The sequence below is a fragment of the Ursus maritimus genome, unplaced genomic scaffold (genome assembly GCF_017311325.1).
Source record: "Ursus maritimus isolate PB19 unplaced genomic scaffold, ASM1731132v1 scaffold_4, whole genome shotgun sequence".
Classification (NCBI taxonomy): domain Eukaryota; kingdom Metazoa; phylum Chordata; class Mammalia; order Carnivora; family Ursidae; genus Ursus; species Ursus maritimus.
In genome coordinates, this window is record NW_024426552.1 from 43,698,831 (window position 1) to 43,719,363 (window position 20,533).

The following is a 20,533-nucleotide window of genomic DNA, read 5'->3' on the forward strand; positions in this document are numbered from 1 at the left end:
ATCATCTTTTTTTCTTTTTTAGTTACTTAATACCAACTGTGAGGTTCAAAAAACCATTTGTTCACTTAATTGTCTTCCAGATTTGGTAGTTCAAAGAAGTATGTCAACACACATATCAACACACTTATGAGAGCTGAACCAAATGATTTATAAGGAAACTACCCAGAAGTGCTTATCTGAGAAGCTGAACGAAAAATAAAATATAAGATAGAATACAGGCATGATTGATATTTAAAAATGGTTATTAATATGAGGTCAATTATGAGAATTATCTTTTTACTTCCATAATTGAGTCAAAATATTCCTATTATAACTTCTTGACTTCTGTTTTACCTTTGTCATAGGTTACTCCTTTTTCTCTTTACCAGTGAAAAGTTGACTGGAAGAGATGAAGAAATTCAGTTGCAAGGATAAACTGATGGAAATATTTGATATAGGATGCTTTTGTTCATTATTTGCAAAACTAGTTAAATTATAGTTTGATGAATTTATACATATCTTTCCAAATGGAGTTATTAAAAAAGGTACTTGCTACATTTCTAAAAAAACCAAAATTATATTCACTACAGTAGCACTTGGTTTTATAAACTCCATGCAGAGTTTTTTGTTACTTCATTGAGCAGTATTTTTAAATGAAATTCTTTGAAAGTTTGTCAATGATATTTCATAATGGATCATGTAATATTTCCATAGATAAGTATGTCAAATTTATATTCAGCCCTCTCTTCAGTATGTCATCACCCCAGATTATAAGCAAAGTTAATAGATTTCTAGTCCATTCTATACAAAGAAAACGCATGTAAATGAAATAATGCTAATCTCAATTTTAAGCTAAAGTCCCTATGTGAAAAGTGGTTCATCTTACATGACAGCGTGTATCATTTCCAGCTGCTTCCTCTCTCTAATCAAAACATTTGCTCACAATATCAGCTGCCTCTATGCCTTGTTTTTAAGCCATTTGCAACAAATTAAACTGAGAACAACATGCCCATTATAAGAGAACTCAGGATTCTGAGACATGTATGTTCCTAATAAGAAAAAAAGAGAGCCAATTCACAAGCCAATTATCATTTTACTTTAAAGCTTTGTTTCATGAAGCCCTAATAAAATTTGCAATCAACACTAATACAGTGTTCAGAAATTTATAATTATTCTTCACAGAATAGCTCTATTTAAAATTGTATGTCAGGGGCGCCTGGGTGGCGCAGTCGTTAAGTGTCTGCCTTCGGCTCAGGGCGTGATCCTGGTGTTCTGGGATCGGGCCCCACATCAGGCTCCTCCGCTCGGAGCCTGCATCTTCCTCTCCCACTGCCCCTGCTTGTGTTCCCTCTCTCACTGGCTGTCTCTCTCTGTCAAATACGTAAATAAAATCTTAAAAATAAATAAATAAATAAAATTGTATGTCAGGTATGCGCAATATAGTCAAGCTTATGTACTTAGAAGAAATATTTAGGGAAAACAACATAGGAATTGAGTTTCTCATACAATAGTAAATTCTTATTCTGAGCCATTATGTGTGTCATGCTTATGGAGCTGCATTAATAAAAGTTAATATTCTACATATGACTTTATATTTTAGATAGCATTTGACTCAAAAGACGTATCAAAGTGAATTGGTACGAATTACTATTTTGGAATACATCTCATAATCTATGCTTGCCAAAGAAATCCTTCTTTTATTTATATTATTTAGTATTTAGTATTACCAGCTTTTGCACTATTTAAGAAATACATAACTGAATTGTTAATGTTATATTTTTGTATAGAATTCATTTCTCTTTGCAATTATTATATCAAGAGAAGAAAACAGTAAATGTAATTTAGGTCAGGCTAACACATCTCAATTTAAATATTGAAAGATGTGTGTTTGAAAGATCTCAGTCTCCACATGTTCTAGAAATAAAAGTCAGAGACAAACAATACAACTTCATGCATCCCATAGAAGTCTGAATAACCAATTACTTAAAAATTTCACCATCTGCTCTCATTGAAGCAGCAAGACTGAGGCATTTTCCCATGCTACAAACCATGATAATCAGAATGTAACAGAATGAAAAATGCTAGCATCATTTCCCTCCCTTTCTTATTTGCTGTTGTGGTTCTTAATGAAAACTTGAGCTATGCAAACAAAGGGAAGGGGAGGATATTCCTCCGCCCCATCTCCTAATTGAGCGCTTACATCCAGTAATAGCTTTTTGCTGCCCTGGGCAGCATGACATTGCCTCATTTGGCCACGCACAGCTATTATTCTAGGACGCAGCTAGTGAAGTGCCCCAATCCATCTGCTTGCTTTTCATGGGCTGGTGCTCTCCTTGATGTTGATAGCTGTCTTAATATTCCTGGGCCACCTGCCACATAGTAAATGCTGTGTTCTAAGATATATACAGAAGCTTATCCCTCTGGTGGACCTTTCAGAACAAGAAGCTTAGCATTTCTAGACTACACTTGCATCCTTGTTTAAATGCTTCGGGATCAGCACTTTTAGTCTATTCTCATACTTTTGAGGAGTTTAGTGCTTATGCTTTGGGAAACAGTGTGATGAATTTCAGGTTTTCTTCTGTATCAAATAAGCTATCGAATTACAGGCTTTCTGTGGAAGTCATGCTGGCCACAGGAGGTGGAGAAGATAGAGCATCCTGACAGTTATTTCCTCTTTGAGCCTTCCTGGAAGGCTCTCTAGAGCATAATGGGGGTCCATCCTATATGTATGCTCATAGAGAGCTTTCCCCTGTTATACCCGCTTTGCTCATCTGTTTCCCCCATCAAACTTGCCCCTTGAGGGCAAGTATCTTCCTCATCACTGTATCTCTAAGAATGAGCATGCATCTGACATATAGGTGGCACTCAGGGACAGATCCAGGTTTGGAGGTATCTGAAGATTTTTACAACTTGGGTTCTTTTTAAAGAAAAATGATTTAAAAATAAGAATAAAAATTAGATAAATGAGTGAAAAAATAAATCATGCAAATTACCAAATTTAAAAAGTTGACTAAAAAACAAACATCACAAAATCTAGAAAACCAATATATTTTCTATTAATTTCTTGGCATACCTCTATTACTTTTTTCTTTTAATTTTTATAGTGTACTCTTTGATAGCCTTTCATATGACAATGATTTTTTTTTAATTTTTAAAAGTAAACTTTATACCCAACATGGAACTCAAACTCATGACCCCAAGATTAAGAGTCACACGCTTTACTGACTAAACAAGCCAGGCGCCCTGATGAAGATTTTCTAATATCATTTTCTATACATTTGATTGAGTGTGTTATTGATGGAAGGACTATGTAAACATGTAACATTCTCACACATATACTCACTATACTGCTGCTACAGGTTTGTGCCCTACAATGAAGAACTCTGTTAAATTCTATGTTACATGATTTTCATTTAAAAAGTTTGATGCGTTTACACTTATAAAAATTGTATATACTGCATTATTTTTAAAAGATTTTATTTTTTCAAGAGAGAGAGTGAGTGAGCGAGCACAAGTGGTGGGGGAGGGAGAGGGAGAAGCAGACTCCCCCCTGAGCAGCAATCCCGATGACCCTGGGATCGTGTCCTGAGCCAAAGGCAGACATTTAACCTATTGAGCCACCCAAGAGCCCCTATACTGCAGTATTGAACATATTACTGCTATGAGAGAAATTACATCAATTAGAAGTGGTTCTTCCTCTTGTATTTTGTCTTTGGATGCCTAGAATAATATTCCACCGTCCCTTTTTGCTATTATACATTTCAAATCTTGTTTTACCTGTACTACCCACATATTTTCAGTGTCAGGGGTCTTAGGATATGTTTATGTCTTAATAGGACCTCTGGTCTTGCATCTTGGATATAATAATTAGTGAGAGGCACAATAGACAACCTGGAATTTAAGCAATAACTTAACTAAATTTTGAAGACACTGACACCCACATAAATATACCCCACTAAATCTAAACTAAATATATTTCCTACTCAAATTCCCCAGAAGATGCTAAAATGTCTCCAATAAATTCAACACCAAGTGACTTTAGGAGAAGTGGGATACTGGGATCAGGGGTGTGGGAATCCAAGTGGAAAGTAACCGTGGTCTTAATCGATTACAGTTAAAACATTTACTTTTATAAATTTCACGAAGACACATGCCCGTGTGATCACATTCCCAAGTGCACGTTGGAAGAGATTGTGCCAATCAGGGGCCTTGAGACTTCAGCTTTGTTAGCTTCACAGTAAATATGCTTCTACCGTAGGCCTTCACTAAATGCCTGGGGAACAACTGAATGATCGAATGAAGACAACTTTGCTAAATTTTCATCTCTAACATCCTCACAACTCTAAAATTCAACATTTTTACAGACTTCCTAATGCAAGGAATACTCATAACTTAGTAGTATTCAGAAGTTATGAGTCAGAATTTAAGGATGTAGGATATCTAGAAACTAATACTAGAAAAGTAAATCGATGAAAATTTAGTTGTCATTGTTTTATGGTTTTAAACTAATCTTTCATAGACAAAGTTTGCCTTAATGGAGGCAGGGCACCATTTGGTATTTACAATTCAATCAAAGTGCTGCTTTGTTCTACCACAGAGTGGAGATTAGAATATCATTAGATATCGTTTCCTTCATGAAGTAGTTGCTTTGGAGAAAAAAAAAATCTACCATAGATCTGAATTGGCCCAACTGTTCACTTTAGGGGCCTTTAATAACATCTACAATATCTTATACCTTTCCAAGCTGTTCATCATTAGAAGGAATTGTAGCCAGATGAATAGTAGCATTATTTCCACTACTTAGACTTTCCTCACCAACACTGTAGAAAATTTTTATGACAGACGTTACACATTATGATTCTGATGCCTTCTCACTTATGCAGGATAGTGGCTATTGAAGAAATGTTACCATCACAACATTTTCCTTGAGAGGTATTTTTCAGAGAAATTCTTATTCTTAAAAAACTATTATTGTTAGTCAAATCCATAATTCAGTACTAAATCTTGCTGGGTCCCACCCACTTTTATCCCCAGAAAGATTTCCCAAACAATTCACCTGCTGGGTGGGCATTAGGGTATAGGGCCCACTTTTCACAGTACAAATGGGGGATACCTCTGGTAGTCTCTTAACTTTCTTTGGGGAGATTAATTATTCTCTGGGCCTTCTAGCTGGAGGGAACAGTTTGCTTCATTTTCTCTTTGTTCTCTTGTTCTCTGGGCTTTCTGGTAAGTTGGCATTTAATGGAGATTCTCCCCTAAAATAATAAAGCAAGAATTGGGAACTTTATTTGTCCTATGGACTCTAGCTTTTTCCTATTTTCTCAGACTCACAGAGAAGGAAGAAATATTTCCAAATGAGAAAGCACTGGTAAGTCTTGAATCCAAGTTGAAGGAAACTGGGCTGATTTAGCTTTGGTGGGTTGAATCAAAGCCAGAACAAATTAGGATGAGTGCCTTGGGCTCCGCTACAGTTAGCAGGGGTGGGAGTGCTTCGAGGAGGCAGCTGTAGGATGGCAGGGAAGCTCAACAGCCACCGGCTGATGCTGAAACGACTGGGGCTTATAGATGTCTGATTTAGTCATAAACAACCTTCTCTTCTCCAGCACCCCAAAGTAGAGGAGGGACGACCCCCAAGGTAGCCTCCTTCCTTCCCCCAAGCCAAAACTACCTTGGGCATTTCATTTACTTGTATACAATTTTTATACAAGTAAATGTCTGGTATCTCTGTAAATATCTCTGATTTCTACACGGTCTCAGTGTAGAAATTTAGTTTTAAAACAAGCAAACAAAAAACACCTGAGGTGAAGAGGCCTTGATGTTTTCTGTGCCAACTACTACGGTATAAAAAAACTAAGAAATTCCATACTACTGTATTAGTGAAATAAGTTGGACACAAGAAAAATACTACGTGATACCACTTATATGATCAATCTAATATAGGCAAATTCATAGTACAGTGGAATGGAGGGGGAAACAGAGCTCTTAGTCAAAGGGTACAGTTTCAGTTATGAAAAATGGGTACTTCCTAGAGTTCTACTGTACAGCATTGTGCCTATATTTAACAACACTGTATTGTACACTTAAAAATTTCCTAAAAAGGCACACTTTATGTTAAGTGTTCTTAAATAATAAGAGGGCAGGAGAAAACTTCTGGAGGTGTATGGCATAGATTGTGATGACAGTTTCACGGGTGTATGTTTCTCCCCAAACTCATCAAGATGTATACATTAATTATGTAGGGCTTTCTGTATTTAAAACATGAAAAAAAATTAAATCCCATACTACTGTATTTAGACTGTCCTTGTTTTTAAGTATTCTTAAAGACTCTGGTTTCCAGATTTCGGTTAAGTCTGTTTAACGACTACAAAATATGTTTCAGCACTTACAAGTTAAAATTACTTGTTTTTGATCAGTGTCATTTTATAGGAGGTTCGCAGAGTAGTAGATAACATGGAGTGTGAGAAATTTAAAGCGCCTCTGGGTTAGGAAAAGTTAACTCCACACGTAAGGGAGCTGAACAAGAAATGAGTTAACAGACCTACGGGACACCTATGCCCCCACCTTCGCTATTAGGACTTCGCCCTGGAGTACCCTCTTTTGCAGTCTTGGTGGCTGGTAGACAGTGTTTTTGGAGTAGCTACTAGCTGAAAGACAGCCCAAGGCACTCTGATACCGCACTTTACCAGGTGTTTTCACAAACCCTAGTTCATCAACTTCTTTCAAAAAGTGTGAGTACTGTTTTCGCTCGAAAACAAATCAGTAATACAGGGTGAAAACTGAGCGAAAGGCTAAATGGGCTGCAGCCTGAACTCGTTTGGGCGGGAAACCGGCAGCCCGGCATTTCGGGCTGAGCGTTCCCTCCACCCAGGGTCTCAGCCTCCCGCCTCCCGCGGGGACCCCGCCAGCCAGGCAAACCGTGGCTGGGCCCGAACTCCGGGCGGGGCCGCGGCCTCTGGCTCCTCCCGGGGGCGGGCTAATCGCGGGCGGTAGGAGGAGCCGGGCGCCGCGAGAGCAGCAGCCGCGCGGGGAGCGCGTCGCGCCCGCGCCTCTCCCGCCGGGGATGAACTGAGCCGCGCTGGCGGCCGGCGCCGAGTCCGTCTTGCCTTCGCCGGGTCCCGCCACGCCGGGCTCCGGGCGCAGGACAGCGCCTCGCCCGTTCCCCGCGGACGGCCCCGGACCGGCAGCCGCGCCGGGGAGATGTCTGGCGGCCGGAGGAGGGGCGGCGCCCCCTGGCACACCTTCTCCCGGTTCTTCGCTCCCCGAAGCCCTTCCCGGGACAAGGAAGAGGAAGAGGAGGAGAGGCCAGGGACGAGCCAGCCGCCCGCTCCAGGCCAGGGCGCTGCCAGGTGGGAGCCGCGGGGGACGTCGGGGTGGGGGGGGGCTGCGCGAACTCGCTTGATAGGGGCACCTAGCCCGACCGCCTGCAGCCAGCGGTTCTGGGGCCACGCTGCGTTCCGCTCTCCACTTTCTGTTCTCCTTTGCTAAGGTTTCCTGCTCCTCGCCCAGTTTCCGTGCCGCTTCACTCCCTTTTCCTCGGTTAGTTAAATCCGGGTGAAGTTCGTGACCCGCCGCGGGGTGCGTTCCCACCGGGCCCAGCCGGCGCGGCGCTCTTCCTTCCACCTCCCCCTCCCGGTACGTGATTCTGTTCCCGTTCCACACTGGCGTCTGCGCTTCAAGTTCTGTGGCAGAAGCGAGTCCCCCGGCGTGCTGCCGGCCGTAATGGGAAACAGTTGAGAGCGAGCCGGGGCAGAGCGGGCGCGATCCGAAACCACTGGGACGGAAGGTAAAGCGTTGGAGCGCCACCCCCTCAGCTGGTGTTTCGCCATCCTATTTAGATTTATTCGAAATGATTTTTTTTTTTTTTAAGAATTGTGATAATGATTTCCCAGGACTTTGTCAAAATACAAAAACCTCCCTAGTTTTATTTACCATTGCCTGGGCATTTAAATGATGCCGCCCTCCTTCCCCTTGTTTCTTTGGAAACATCTCAAGTTCCCCGACAGATTCCAAAAACCAGGACTCCTCTGTCTTGGTTTCAGCAGGGAAAACGTGCCCCTTCTCTACAGTCTTTGGTCCTTCCTCCACCTGCTGTAAAACAGAGTATATATATTTTTAGACGGGTCTCCTTAAAATGCCCGTTCCTGAGTCTTTTCATCCATTTTGAGGGAGGAGGAGGGGTCAAATGAAATACATCTCACTCTTGTAAACTTTTGCTGAGAAGACAGGTTTATACTCCCTCCTCTCCCAGATTGCACCGAAATTGTGTAATCCGTTTTGATTGGAAGGAGACTTTCTAGAAAACTACATTTACTTCAGATTTTAAAGACTTCGGGGACGACTTCAGAGAAAAAATGAATAGGCAGAACTGTGTGACTGTGCTGGTGTCATTAGTATTCAGGTCTTGTGATATGATTCTGGGCGGTTATGTGTTCCTCAGTTTCCCCACTTGTGAAACATTTCCATTATGAACCTCTGTTAATACCACATCTCTCCAAGAAAGCACCTGTAATTGGTAAACTTTTCCTGGGAAGCTTCAGTTATTGTTGCCCTGTTAAGGGAGAATTTAAAATTCAAAGTTACACAGTAGTTAAAAATAGTTTTGAAGTCTGACAGGGTTCACCAGAATGTCAGATCTGCTGGTGTGGGCAGACAGCCTGAGTGAGGTGCCTGCCATCACTGCAACAACACTAATCATCTTGGATAATATGGGAGCAGTGTTTAAAAGAAATCCCAAGTAGACTCAGCAAAAGTTGGCAACTTGAGTCACTGTTAGAAAGGAATAGGCTGGCCAGTTTCAGGTTCATAACAGAATTGTGCAGAAACTGCCTGCCTTTCTGCCCTAATTTGACTCTTTAGACACTTCTCAAATCTAATCTCCTCTCTCTCTGAATAACCTCTCTAGCAACCAGCCTCTTGTCTACTTAGCACTTCTCCATTCTCATTATCTCCAGATAAGCGCAGGCTGTGACGTTTTGACACTGAGAATTTTAACTGTGCTTACATGAACACTAATTTTGTCCTCGTCTTTTTAGAACTTGCCAGCTGTTAAGGGAATAGCAGTAATCCTTTCTGTGGGTGTTTTACCTTTTAAATGAGCTTACATCTTTCTTTTCAAGAATATAAACACACACAAAGCCTATATTGAAAGTTTAACGAAACAAATGGAAACTCTTAGTAGTACCCAGTGTCCTAGTAACACAACACCCTGGTGTTAACAAGATTGGAAACAGAATTGCGATCTGTCACTGTGCTCTTATTTCAAAATGAAAGGGTATTTTGGCTGTTTCTCTTAGAGGCAGTGAAAACTTGTCATTTATAATGGGAGCCGGGTTTACCTTTTACACTGGTGACCCCCACAGCAGACATGTACTGTGGTAGGGATGTAAATACGACGGAAAAAAAAGGGTCCTTTCTCTCAAGGAACTGTAAGAAGCTGAGAAGACCACTTGAAAAGAGTAATACTAGTACATTTCATGCATGTATCTAGCACTTAATTTATAAAAGTAGTTTTAACAATATTACACTTGAGGTTGGACAAACCTTTGTGATCAATGTCCTCATTTTACTGTAAAAAACAGAGTTAAACTTGCATAAAGTCACATAGCTACTTTTCAGTCCATGAACAGGAATTAAGTCAGACCCTGTGCCTGCAACTCTGAAGCCTCTTAAAATATGTTAAGGATTAATATCCACTTTCTGATTTTTCAGTGTACTTGAAATGCATTCTCTCAGACTTTAAACTTGTACAGTCTCCTTTTCTGCATTCTTAGTGTGGCTTATATGAATTTTATTATATAACTTATGCATGTATGAATCAAAATTAAACATAACCATAAGACCAATAAAAGTCAATTTTTAAGCATTACCTGAAAACTCTTTTTTGGCTACTCACAAAATGCAAATGGGACAAACACAGGGTCCTTGGTGGTTGCCATGACTACAACTCTGTACGCTGCCATGATTCAGGTTTTCCAGTATTTCCTTATTTGAACCATAGGAAAACCTTTGCTTTTGTGGTGTGCTCTAAGTTATTTGGGCTTCATTTGGTGTGAACACATCATTTATGTATTGAGTTTGCTGCTATTCTATTCTCATTCAACTTTGGCAGTTAAAGAAGTCTGTTTATAACAACATTGAGGATTCAGGTATGGACACTTGAATTGCTTGTTAGTACTCTTCTTGGGTGACTGACCAGATCCAGGAGCTGCTTATATTTATTTTAGATCATATAGAAATGAAAAGTGTAACTGAAGCTTTCACAGGAAACTTGAGAACTCCGAGTTCTGTGGATCCCAGTTTCAGAATCACTGCTATAATGTTTAACCCAATTTATGAGCACACAGGATAGACTCATTAGAAGTGGTAAGGGATGGGGGCACCTGGGTGGCTCAGTCAGTTAAGCATCTGCCTTCAGCTCAGGTCATGATGCCAGGGTCCTGGGATTGAGCCCTGCGTTGGGCTCCCTGCTCAGCAGGGGAGTCTGCTTCTCCCTCTCCTGCTGCTGCTCCCCTGCTTGTGCTTGCTCTCTCTCTTTCTATCAAATAAATAAATAAAATCTTTTTTAAAAAGTGGTAGGGAACAACAGGGAGGGCTTCACAGTCAAGGGAGTTTTACCTGGTTCTTCAAGACATTGGTAGTATTTTAGTAGAGAACTTAGCCAGGAAGATAGAAATAGGGAACAGGTAGTATTCTGTGCTAAGCAGAGGCCTATAGGACGTTATGATTTGTTGGGGACTATATACATCAGTGGGACAGAGTGAAAGAGGCAGTGGGAAAGATTAGAGTTAGGTCACTGAGGTCTCAAGATAATATTTTGCTCTTGATTTAAAGTTTAGACTACTTTTGTGAAAGCCTGTTAAACAGACACTGCTAGAATGTGAAATTTAGAGGATACCTGCCTATTAATGTTCTCCACTTTGAGAAAATGTTTGCTCACTTTTGTTTCTTTGCTATATCACACATGATGGACCTGTTTAAAAGGAGCTCTGTATGACATTTTAACTCAGGCCAGGGCATAGTAAGGTGAGATCAGCATTTACCCAGGGCTGATTTTGCCTGTATTGCTGGGCTGCGTACTTTTACTTGCAGCATCTCATTTAAATCTCACCCTTAGCCTTGAAGGTTGGTATGCTTATCACTGTTCTGACAATTGAGGAAACTGAGGGTGGAGAGTTCTTAATGGTGAACACTATTGGCATCTTGGGTGGAACAATTCTTGGTTGAACTGGACTCTGCTGTCCTTTGCAGGACATTTCACATCCATGACCCCGCCCACTAATTGCCAGTAGCATCCTCCACTAATTGGGATAATCCAGACACCTCCACCCAGGTGGATGGGAGTAGGATACCACTCCCAATGGAGAATGATTTAGCCCAAATCATGAGAGTAATAAGTTTCAGGGGTGAGATTTGAACCTCGGTTTCTCTGGCTCTAAAACTCTGGTTCTTTTTTTCCGTACCATCTTGCCCACCACCCTTCTGAACTACGCTCATTCAAAGCACATTTGAATCTATAAGTCAATGGGAATATTTCGTTCTTTGTTCTGGAATGGGTGGCAGAAATGTGGCCCATTTCAGATATACTCTTTTTTTTTTTTTTTTAAATACTGTTCCTTTCAGTATTCTAGTATATTGTTATCGATAGAAATAACAGACTCACTAGACCAAGGACAGGGGCTGTGTCTTATTTCTCTTGGTGTCCCCTTTACCTAGCTCAAGTGAGGAGTGTATCACTGTTGATGGAGCATTAAAGCGCCTATTAGTGGTTTTCAGCTACCAGTAGTACCCTCCCTCTCGATTTGGGCATTTAGAAATGCGAGGGATCTTAAAAGGTTTCTACAGTGTTTGGCTCTCTGTTTAAGGTTCACAGAATTTTTGCTTGTCACCATGGCTGGGGGTGTTAAATGGGTGGAGCCAGGATGCTATTTAATTGCTACAGGAGATACTCTCATAAAAAATGTGAGCAGTACCCCAGATGCCTGAGAGCCGCTGGCCTTCAGGTTAAAGACCCAGTGCTGACCACAGCATCAGGTATGAAGAGAGGGAGCTTTGTTCTCTGAATCTTCATGGTGGTTGTATTTTCATTGATTTGAAAGCACTATAGAAAATAATTAACTGGTAACTAGTTCATTTGAACGGGAGATAACCTGTGTGGTCTTGAAGGACCACATCAGCAGTTCATACCCATTGTAATAAAGATGACTGGAAAATTCCAGAAGTCCTCCGCAGCATGTATTTTCTGAGAATCTTGAACTACCAGGTTGACTGAAAGCCTAGAAGCTACTTTTGAAGGTAGGGTAGAAATATAGACTGTTTTAGGGTGTTGAAACTGTATTATCTTTCAAGTGAGATTTCTATCTTTGGGGTTTCACAGGGTGTCTGCCAGATGCCTAATTTGGGGATTCTGTTTCTCGGTGAGGGCATTCCTTGTATGCTAACTCAGTTGTACATTCTAAATGTTAAAGTTACAAGTGCCTCACGTTGTCCCACAATAAACTTATGTCATCAGAATTTCTAACTGTATTGAAACAATGATAGCATTTTTTTCATCTCAGAGGAAAATATGTAAAGGGATATTAACAAATTTTGTAAAAAGGAAAATAATGTTCCCTTCAAGATAAAATATTTCATTTCCTAACCAGAGTTCTGATGAAACACACTGCAGCCTAGATATGCCAGAAATGCTGATACAACTGTGATAGCAAGAACACATAGGTTGGTGTAAATTTAAACTCAGAAAAATAATCTGGGCTATCTCCTGAAAAGAAAAGATCAGCATGAAATAAAAGCTTAAAATGCCATTTATTTGGAGTCTGTTCATTCCATAAATTTGAATGGCTGCTATGTGTCAAATATGGTACTACGCAGTGGGATAAAGATGAGTGAATGACCAAAAGTGCCCTCAAAGAGGTCGTAAATTAACGGAGGAGATAAACGTGTACCTCTCTGTTCTTAAGAAGAGCTCATTATAAGCCAGAAATGTTTGTGGGATATGTGACTTGTTTGGTTTAGAACATACTTACTGTTTCACGACTGTCAAATATTGTATGAGAGCTTTATTTGGGCTTTCAAGATCTCCTCCCCCATTATTAACTTCTAGCTGAGCGTGGTTTGATTAACATCCTTTGCTAATCAGAATACTGGACCAGCAGGATGAGTGATAAGTGCTTTTCTTCGATTCCTCTTGTTCTTCCTAGACTCCACAGGTTTGGCAAGTTCTAGATGGAGGCAGAAAAGCACATCCTCTTGGGAAGTAACATTTCGCATGAGTGGAGACCCTTACACAAAATAGCTTCATGTTGATAGAGAAACAAGTCGAAGCTTTGCAACCGGAAACAACTCATTCTTAATGTTTGGTTGGCAGTTGTGAATGGCCAGTGGTACAACTCCAGCAGGGCTGTCCTTCAATGTGTAATCCCTGGGGGTATTTAATTGCAGGTATTCCAAAGCAGTGAAACAACTGTTTGCTTAGTCAAGTGGGTTGTTGTTGTTGTTGTTGTTTGCCTGATAGGTTGGTGATGACAAAACTAAATCGTCCTTTATTAAGGCCCTAATCAGACCCAAGCCCTGTGCTTTGGACTTTAAATATATACATACTTAATCCTTAGCAACCTTTGAGAGAGGTATCTTTACACCGTCTTACAGATCTATAATTTAAGGGTTGGAGAGGTCCAGTAGTTAATCAGAAGTCTCACAGCCTCTGTGGTAGAGTCAGAGTCAAGTTCTCCCTCCTGAACTCAGAGTCCACAGCATTATGTGATTGCTTCCTCTGCTTAACTTAGGAAGACCCGTAAAAGAAAGCTGGCCCCAGAAAATGGTTTCGAATGGAAATAAAAAACAATGGCATGCAGGTGGACGTTTGCCCAGATGGCTTGGGTCAACACTCTGTACAATAAAGAGTTTGTGGTCCTGACAACTGAGAAAAGTTAACAAGTGTGTATATCTAGCAAATGACAAATTTATATTTAATCACATGAAAAGGGTCCATCTCCTCTAAAAGACATGCAAACTGAAAGTATAGCAAGCTACCATAGTCCACCTAATTGATAAGCAAAACTTGAGTTAGATGTGGGTAAACTGGAAGTAGTGACTGGTGGGAAAGTAAACTGGTACCCTACCTTGGACAGGTTCTCTCAGTATCACAGGTTCACATACTCTGATTCAGTACTTGCCCTGTAGAAATTCCATCAGATGTAAACGGTTTGCAGACAGGCCCGACATTGCCTGTGCAAGGCTAGCCTTTGCAGTGTTGCTTTAATAGCAAAAGAAGGAATAGACTTGTATCAAATGGACTAAGTGATAAATCATGGTCCAATCATAGAATAGAATATTACACAGCTGCCAAAAAACGACAGAGTTTTTTATGTACTGATAGGGAAATAACTCCACGATTCATTAAGGAAAAAAAAAAAAAAGCAAGCGGGAAATCATTGTGTGTAGTATGCTCCCATTCCTATATAAATGGGGGAGTGTGAACTAAGTCTGTTACTCTGTGCTGTGTTAACAAGGGGGAATGGGAGACTGGCTCAAGAAATTAGGAACAAGAGGGAGACTTGTCATTTTATACCTTTTTATACATAAAAAAATTGTGAATTACCTACTGCAGGGGAAGAAAGACTAGTTTAAGACCCGGTGAATATCTGTGTATAAGTGAGTAAAAATCAAGAGACTTTAGGATCCTGACTTGGCAGAGATCTTCCAAAGAATGAATGAACGACATTAACTTGTTCGAATGAGAAAGTTATAATTTAGGCTGTAAATAAAGTAATAGTTATAATGCAGAGAAATTTGATATTTTGACATTTTCTGTTAAGTATTGAGTGAGGCTTCTGTATTCTTAATCTGTAATGTGAAACTGGGTGGGGTTGCTTATCAACGCATTTTTTTGAGATCACCCATCATACACTTGGAATAATGGCATGACCCTGGCATGTCATTAACACTTTCAATCTTTTTATCAAAAATCGAGGCAGGTGGCTCTCAACTCCAAAGTCTCTTTCAGATTTAGCATGCCAGCCAGAACTCCATGGAGTAATAGGTGTGTACAAAATCAGTGCCTGTGTATTAGGAAGCCTTTGTTTTACTGGGAAAGTCATGTATGAAAACTTCGCCCATGTTTACCAAGAATTCATTTAGTACCCCTCGTACCAGGTACTGTGCTGGGCTCTGCGAATCCGGGCGTGAACACACTGCAACATGGTCTTTGGCTCAAAGCATACATGCAGTTTCCTGGAGAAGGCAGATATACCACAAATCTTCCTTCCCGTAAATAAGTGCTGAGGTGACACTCAGGGCTGTAGGAGCATTTAACAGGTGTGGGCCCATTCTTGACACACTGTTTAGAGGAAACTTTTTAAAGATTTAAGAGAGTGTGCGTACACACGTGTGGCAGGGGCAGAGGGAGAGAACCTCAAGCAGACTCCCCTGAGCGCAGAACCCACGTGGGGTGGGGGCTTGACCTCACCCCCCTCCCTGAGATCATGACCTGAGCCAAACCCAGAGTCAGTCGTCTAACCTCCTGAGCCACCCAGGCGCCCCTGGTGGAAACTTTTATTTTGCTTAATCTGTTTCTTCTGGTATTTTTGTACATGTGCCTAAACAATGGCTTACTATTTTTTCTTGATTTATAATATAAGCCTTAGGTAACTTATACTGACTTCTGGCTGTGGTAGATGAGAACTTAGCTATTTTATACCTCTTCTCACTTCCCTTTACTCATCCAGCCAACATAATTTTATTATTTTGGAATTAAATCAAAAGCCAATCTTTAGATTTTTATGAAATACAATTTTGGTTTCATTAACACAACACACTAGCTTCTCTATCTTCCTTGTCACAAGTAGCACAGATGGGAATGCGAGAAATGATGTGGAAAGGGTGCTCGAGTGCCCTCACAAATAGTAGTTTCATGTAATTTCTGAAGATATATGTTAGAAATTTGTGCTTTAGTCTTTGTATTAAAATTTATACAGAGCACAGATACTACCTTAGTAGCAGAGGGTAATTTTTTTTTTAATTGCCATGCTTCTTATGACAAGGAATGAAATACTGTGAGTTTTCCATTTTATTAACTGGGGACAGGTTAGGTAAGATGTAAATTCTCAGCCTTTTGTTCTGTCACATCACTGAGGAGTATACCCTGGCCGGAGGGGTGGCATTGTGCCTGTTAGTCTAAACGGAAAATGTATTCTGTAATAATTTTGATTATTTCATTGTTTAGGGAAGGCAAATAAGCATCTCATTTGGCAATATTGTATATATTATGATACAAAGGAATTACCATTATGCAATTTGTAGTGTTAGTATTATGTTCATTTCCACTAACTTGCATTTGTTTGGTTTTTGAAATCAACTACAATACTTTGTATTTTTTTTGTCCTTTTAATGGTAATATAGGCTTTTGTAAAACAGGCATGAAATTATAAAATCAAAAAGAAAAAAAGTACAACTCATAACCCTACCCACTCAGACAAATACTATTCTTTCAGATCATTTCCTCTGTGCATTTCTGCATATATATGTATTTTTACAAAAAGTGGAAGTTCTCTTCAGGATTTTGAGCTTTTTTTTTTTCCCACTCAACAATGATGCTTTAACATTTTCTACAATAGTATATATGTTTATACAGATTATAAACATTCTAAATTTAGTCTTTTAAAAAAATCTTTGTTTTGTCATCATTTTTCAGAATTCAGTTTGAATATCTAAATGTGCCTCTGCTTGTATAGGGTTTGCATTCAAATGGGAGAGGGTAGAAAATTAACAAATTGTATGATGTATAATGTGCCCTGAAGTACAATAAAGCAGGGTGAGGGAATGGGACATGATGGAGGTAATGAGTCAGGAGTAAGGTTGATAGAATGGTCATGAAGAGCCCCTTTCTTGGGTAACATTTGAGAAAAGACCTTGATGATACTTGGGAGTGGGACAGAAATCTGAGAAGAGAACTTTCCAGGCAGAAGGAAGAGCCAGTTTCAGGGCCCTGGGGCAGGATCATGTTGGCACAGATGCCAGAGTGAGCAGAGACAACAGAATGGAAGGGAGAGCGGCCGTCAGTGACATGGGGAAAGTGAGTGGGGGGCCAGAGGAGGTAGGCCAAGGTAGGGAGTTGAGATATTTGCTTTTTGAAAGTATCATTTGGGTGCGGGTTTATGTGTGTGCATGTTTATATAGTCTCGCAAAGATCATTGGTTTATTGATGTCTGGAAGAATTTGCAGCGAGAAAGAATTTGAGTTGGAGGTTGGAAGTGAGGTCAGCTGGTCAGGCTCTGGGAAGGCACAGTCTCAGCTGTCCTTGGATCTCCAGTGCCCATTCTGTAGGACAGTTTGATGTATACTGCATGAATGGGTGCCCAGTTTAGAGGGCAGCCAGAACATTGTTTTGAGTTCATGTCACAGCAAAAACTGAGGGTGTTGAGTCATGTGAGGTAGGTTATAAATGTTCCGAATCTGAAGGGTATGGGGTAGAGGACTGTGGGAGAGGAGAGCAGTTACTGTTGTCGCATACAGACGGCTCAGATACACACCAAACACACCAGCCTTCTCTCTAGCCTGTGAATGAACTGCAATTATAGGTCTTGTTTTGGGGGCATGAGATGGGGGACAGGAAGTAAATCAGCTTCCAAGTGGGTACATAAATTACAGGAGAAGGCTGACGTGATGGGGGAAGGGCTGTCAGAGAGTCTAAGATTGCAAAGGAGCAGAGCTTCATAACCATGTCTGTTACCTTTCCTCCCTTCTCCCAGTTTTTCTCCAAAGAGTTCTGAAATTCAAATGCCAGATGTTTGAGCTAAAATACATGCTGTTCGACTGCCTTAAAATTGCAGCTTTTAGTTAACTTTTAATTTGAAGCCCAGAAATAGTGCCATAACCACCTGTTTTATATTCTGTTAACGGTCACTTAAAAAATACAAGTGCTGCTCTCCTGAGGGCAGTCGCTGCTTATGAATGGACAGTTTTCCAGATGCTGTTTGTAAATCGTCAGTGTGGAACTCTGTCCCCACAGAAGCTGGACGGGAAGCGGTAGGTGGCGATTTCCAGGCCGATGCACAAAAGTCAGTTTAATCTGTAATGGGCCTGCAGGATAATATTGAACAAAGAGAACCTCTAGGCTTGTTGTGTGAAGCTGTGTTTGTAAGAAAAAATTCCAAGGTAGATGCCCCCAAGGCCGCAGCAGACCCTTTGAGAGTTGTGGGGGTAAAAAAGCCCATCCTGTATTTAAGGACCCAGGTGCGGGCTGAGAGGGTGGAGTCTAAGGGAATACAGGACAGGCCCGTTGGAAACAAGGACTGTACAAGTTTCCGCCTCTTTCTTAGAATGTCCTGATATTAATTTTGATACCGACTTGGTTTCTTGGTCAGAGTCTCTCTGTTCCTTCACCATAAAAACTTAAAGGTTAGTCTACCTGTTTCCTTTTCCTGGAGGATCATATGGGATTTTAGAGCTGGCAGAGAGCTGGTCTGATGCTTTCATTTTACATATTTGAAAAATCGGATCCAGAAAGGTGCATTTTGACTGAAGTGACCTTTGTCCCTAAGATCTGTCCCTGAAACAGATGTAAGTCCATTTGACAGAGCATTTTGCTACTAATGACAACAGGCAAAGGTGTGGATGGGTAAAAGACCCCTTCTTGTTCCATATTGTTTTTTCATTTAGTTCTCCAAGGCAGAGTCACACCTGGAGGACTGAGTATGATTTGACCACATTTCAGAGGAAGGCCACCTTTTGGCTGCTTCTAGAGTTTCATCAAAGGAATGGTGTCAAGTAGGCTCAGAGGTGAGGATCAACATGCCAGGCAGGAGGCCTGGTGGAGTTGTGGTGGAGAGGGTGATACTGTTTAATGGACCAGAAGAGTTTGAGTTAGTAGAGGAAGAGGAAACAATAGATCTGCCTCGACTCTCTTTCCCTGTCCTCAGCCCTGCTGGTTGCTCTGTTGCAGACCATACCTCATACAATGGAAGTGAAAATCAGAGTGGGAAGGTGATTTCAGGCAGCATCAGGCTGAGCGGGATGGAGAGGAAGGAGAGAAGGGAAATCCTTCATTTCCCTAGGGACAGTGGAAAGTGCCCGTGGACAGTGAATCCTGGGGACTGTTTAGATGTATAGGGCGTTCCCAAATTGGGGACTATGTTTTATTATTAAGAGGCTTTGTGTTTAGAAATGGTCAGAACTACTGCCAGTGACGTCTTTAACACCAAATACTGCCTCCTTTCTAAAAATGGCAAGAAATGATAGACTTCTGCATCTGTAGAGAAGTGGGCAAGCCTCCAGAAGACAGTTATGAAAGCTGTATTCAGTTCTTTAACATTTCCAGATTTTTCTGATCCAGCCACAGGAATGATGTGTGAGAGAAAAGGCAGAGTAAGAGGCAATGCCCAGCAGCTGTGCTCCAGGAGGGGGAGGAGTGGAGAGCCTTACCCTCCCTCACTGCGTCTCCACCCGTCCTCCAAGTCTGTGTGCTGTCCCTGTGTGTCTCTCTGCTGACCATCCAGGAAGCTGCGTTCTTACCACATGAGGAACTGAATCTGGGAGAGGCCCAACAGCATCCCCTGTGCTTCAGGCTGTGATGTACAATGAACGGGTATTTTTTCTTGTTGGTCCCACTCTGGACTTGCAATGCTCAGCGCGCTCATTAGGGCAACAGCTCTTTTCGAGGGGCTGGGAGCTCTGCAGGGCCTGGGTGTTGGAAAATGGGTAATGGTTTACATGACTGAGTTTTCTACATAATGGATACCTACCCTTTATTAACACCTAACACATTTAGATAATATTAAGTGGAGACTCTCAGACTAGACCGTTCTCTTTCTTATACAACTCTCAGTGTTGGCTTCTGCTGAATGTAGAGAAGCTCTCATACCATTGTTTATCAAGAGTGTGGTCAGAGGGCCACCTGCTTCAGAACAAGGCTGGGAAGAGGGAGGTGGTTATTGAAATGTGTATTCCTGGGACCCTCTCCAACTGGAATCCTTGACGATTAGGCACATACATTTGCTTTATCAATAAGATAGCCCAGCTGAGTGTGGTGCATCTAAGAAGGGATTCTGAAGCAGTGAGGGCAAGGATTTCATGTGATGTGTTGATTGCTCAACCCCCAGCACCGAGAACAGTGCCTGGCACTTAAAGGGGACTTAAAAACAGAGGGGGCAGTACTTACCTGGTGAGTAAGTTCTTGTGCCCAGTTTTCTGCTTCTTATTTGCTGTGGGTTGGGGAACCTTGTTATAATTTAATAAAAAATAAGAGTGTAAGATACAGTGACAGGATAGGGGCTTTCCTCTTTGTAAATTATTTGAACTCTAGAATGTTAATATGCTCCATTTTTTTCTTGGCCCAGAGTTTTCGTTTAGTTTGTCTGGAAAGTAAACAGTTAATGGCTGCGTGCTGGATTCCTGGTTTTCAGGTAGGGTCTAAATAAGTTGCTTCAAAAATGAGGAACTTCAGTGTTAGTTTGATCTTGATATTTTTCTGGGCTGTTTTGCCGGATAATTTCCAGAGTTCTGTTAGCTAGTGAGATGAGGCTATTTAGAAATGCAAGGTAGCCTTACTTGCCTACCTGTG

General features: G+C 41.1%; 1 protein-coding gene across 1 annotated transcript in view; it reads left to right on the plus strand.

Moving 5' to 3' along the window:
- Positions 1-6,983: 6,983 nt before the first annotated feature.
- Positions 6,984-20,533, plus strand: part of CRYBG3 (crystallin beta-gamma domain containing 3) — a 105,795-nt gene continuing 92,245 nt past the window's right edge. Inside the window, 1 exon segment of the mRNA XM_040621135.1 lies at positions 6,984-7,325. Within this exon segment, the coding sequence (XP_040477069.1) occupies positions 7,177-7,325 (149 nt within the window). The 5' untranslated portion in view covers positions 6,984-7,176.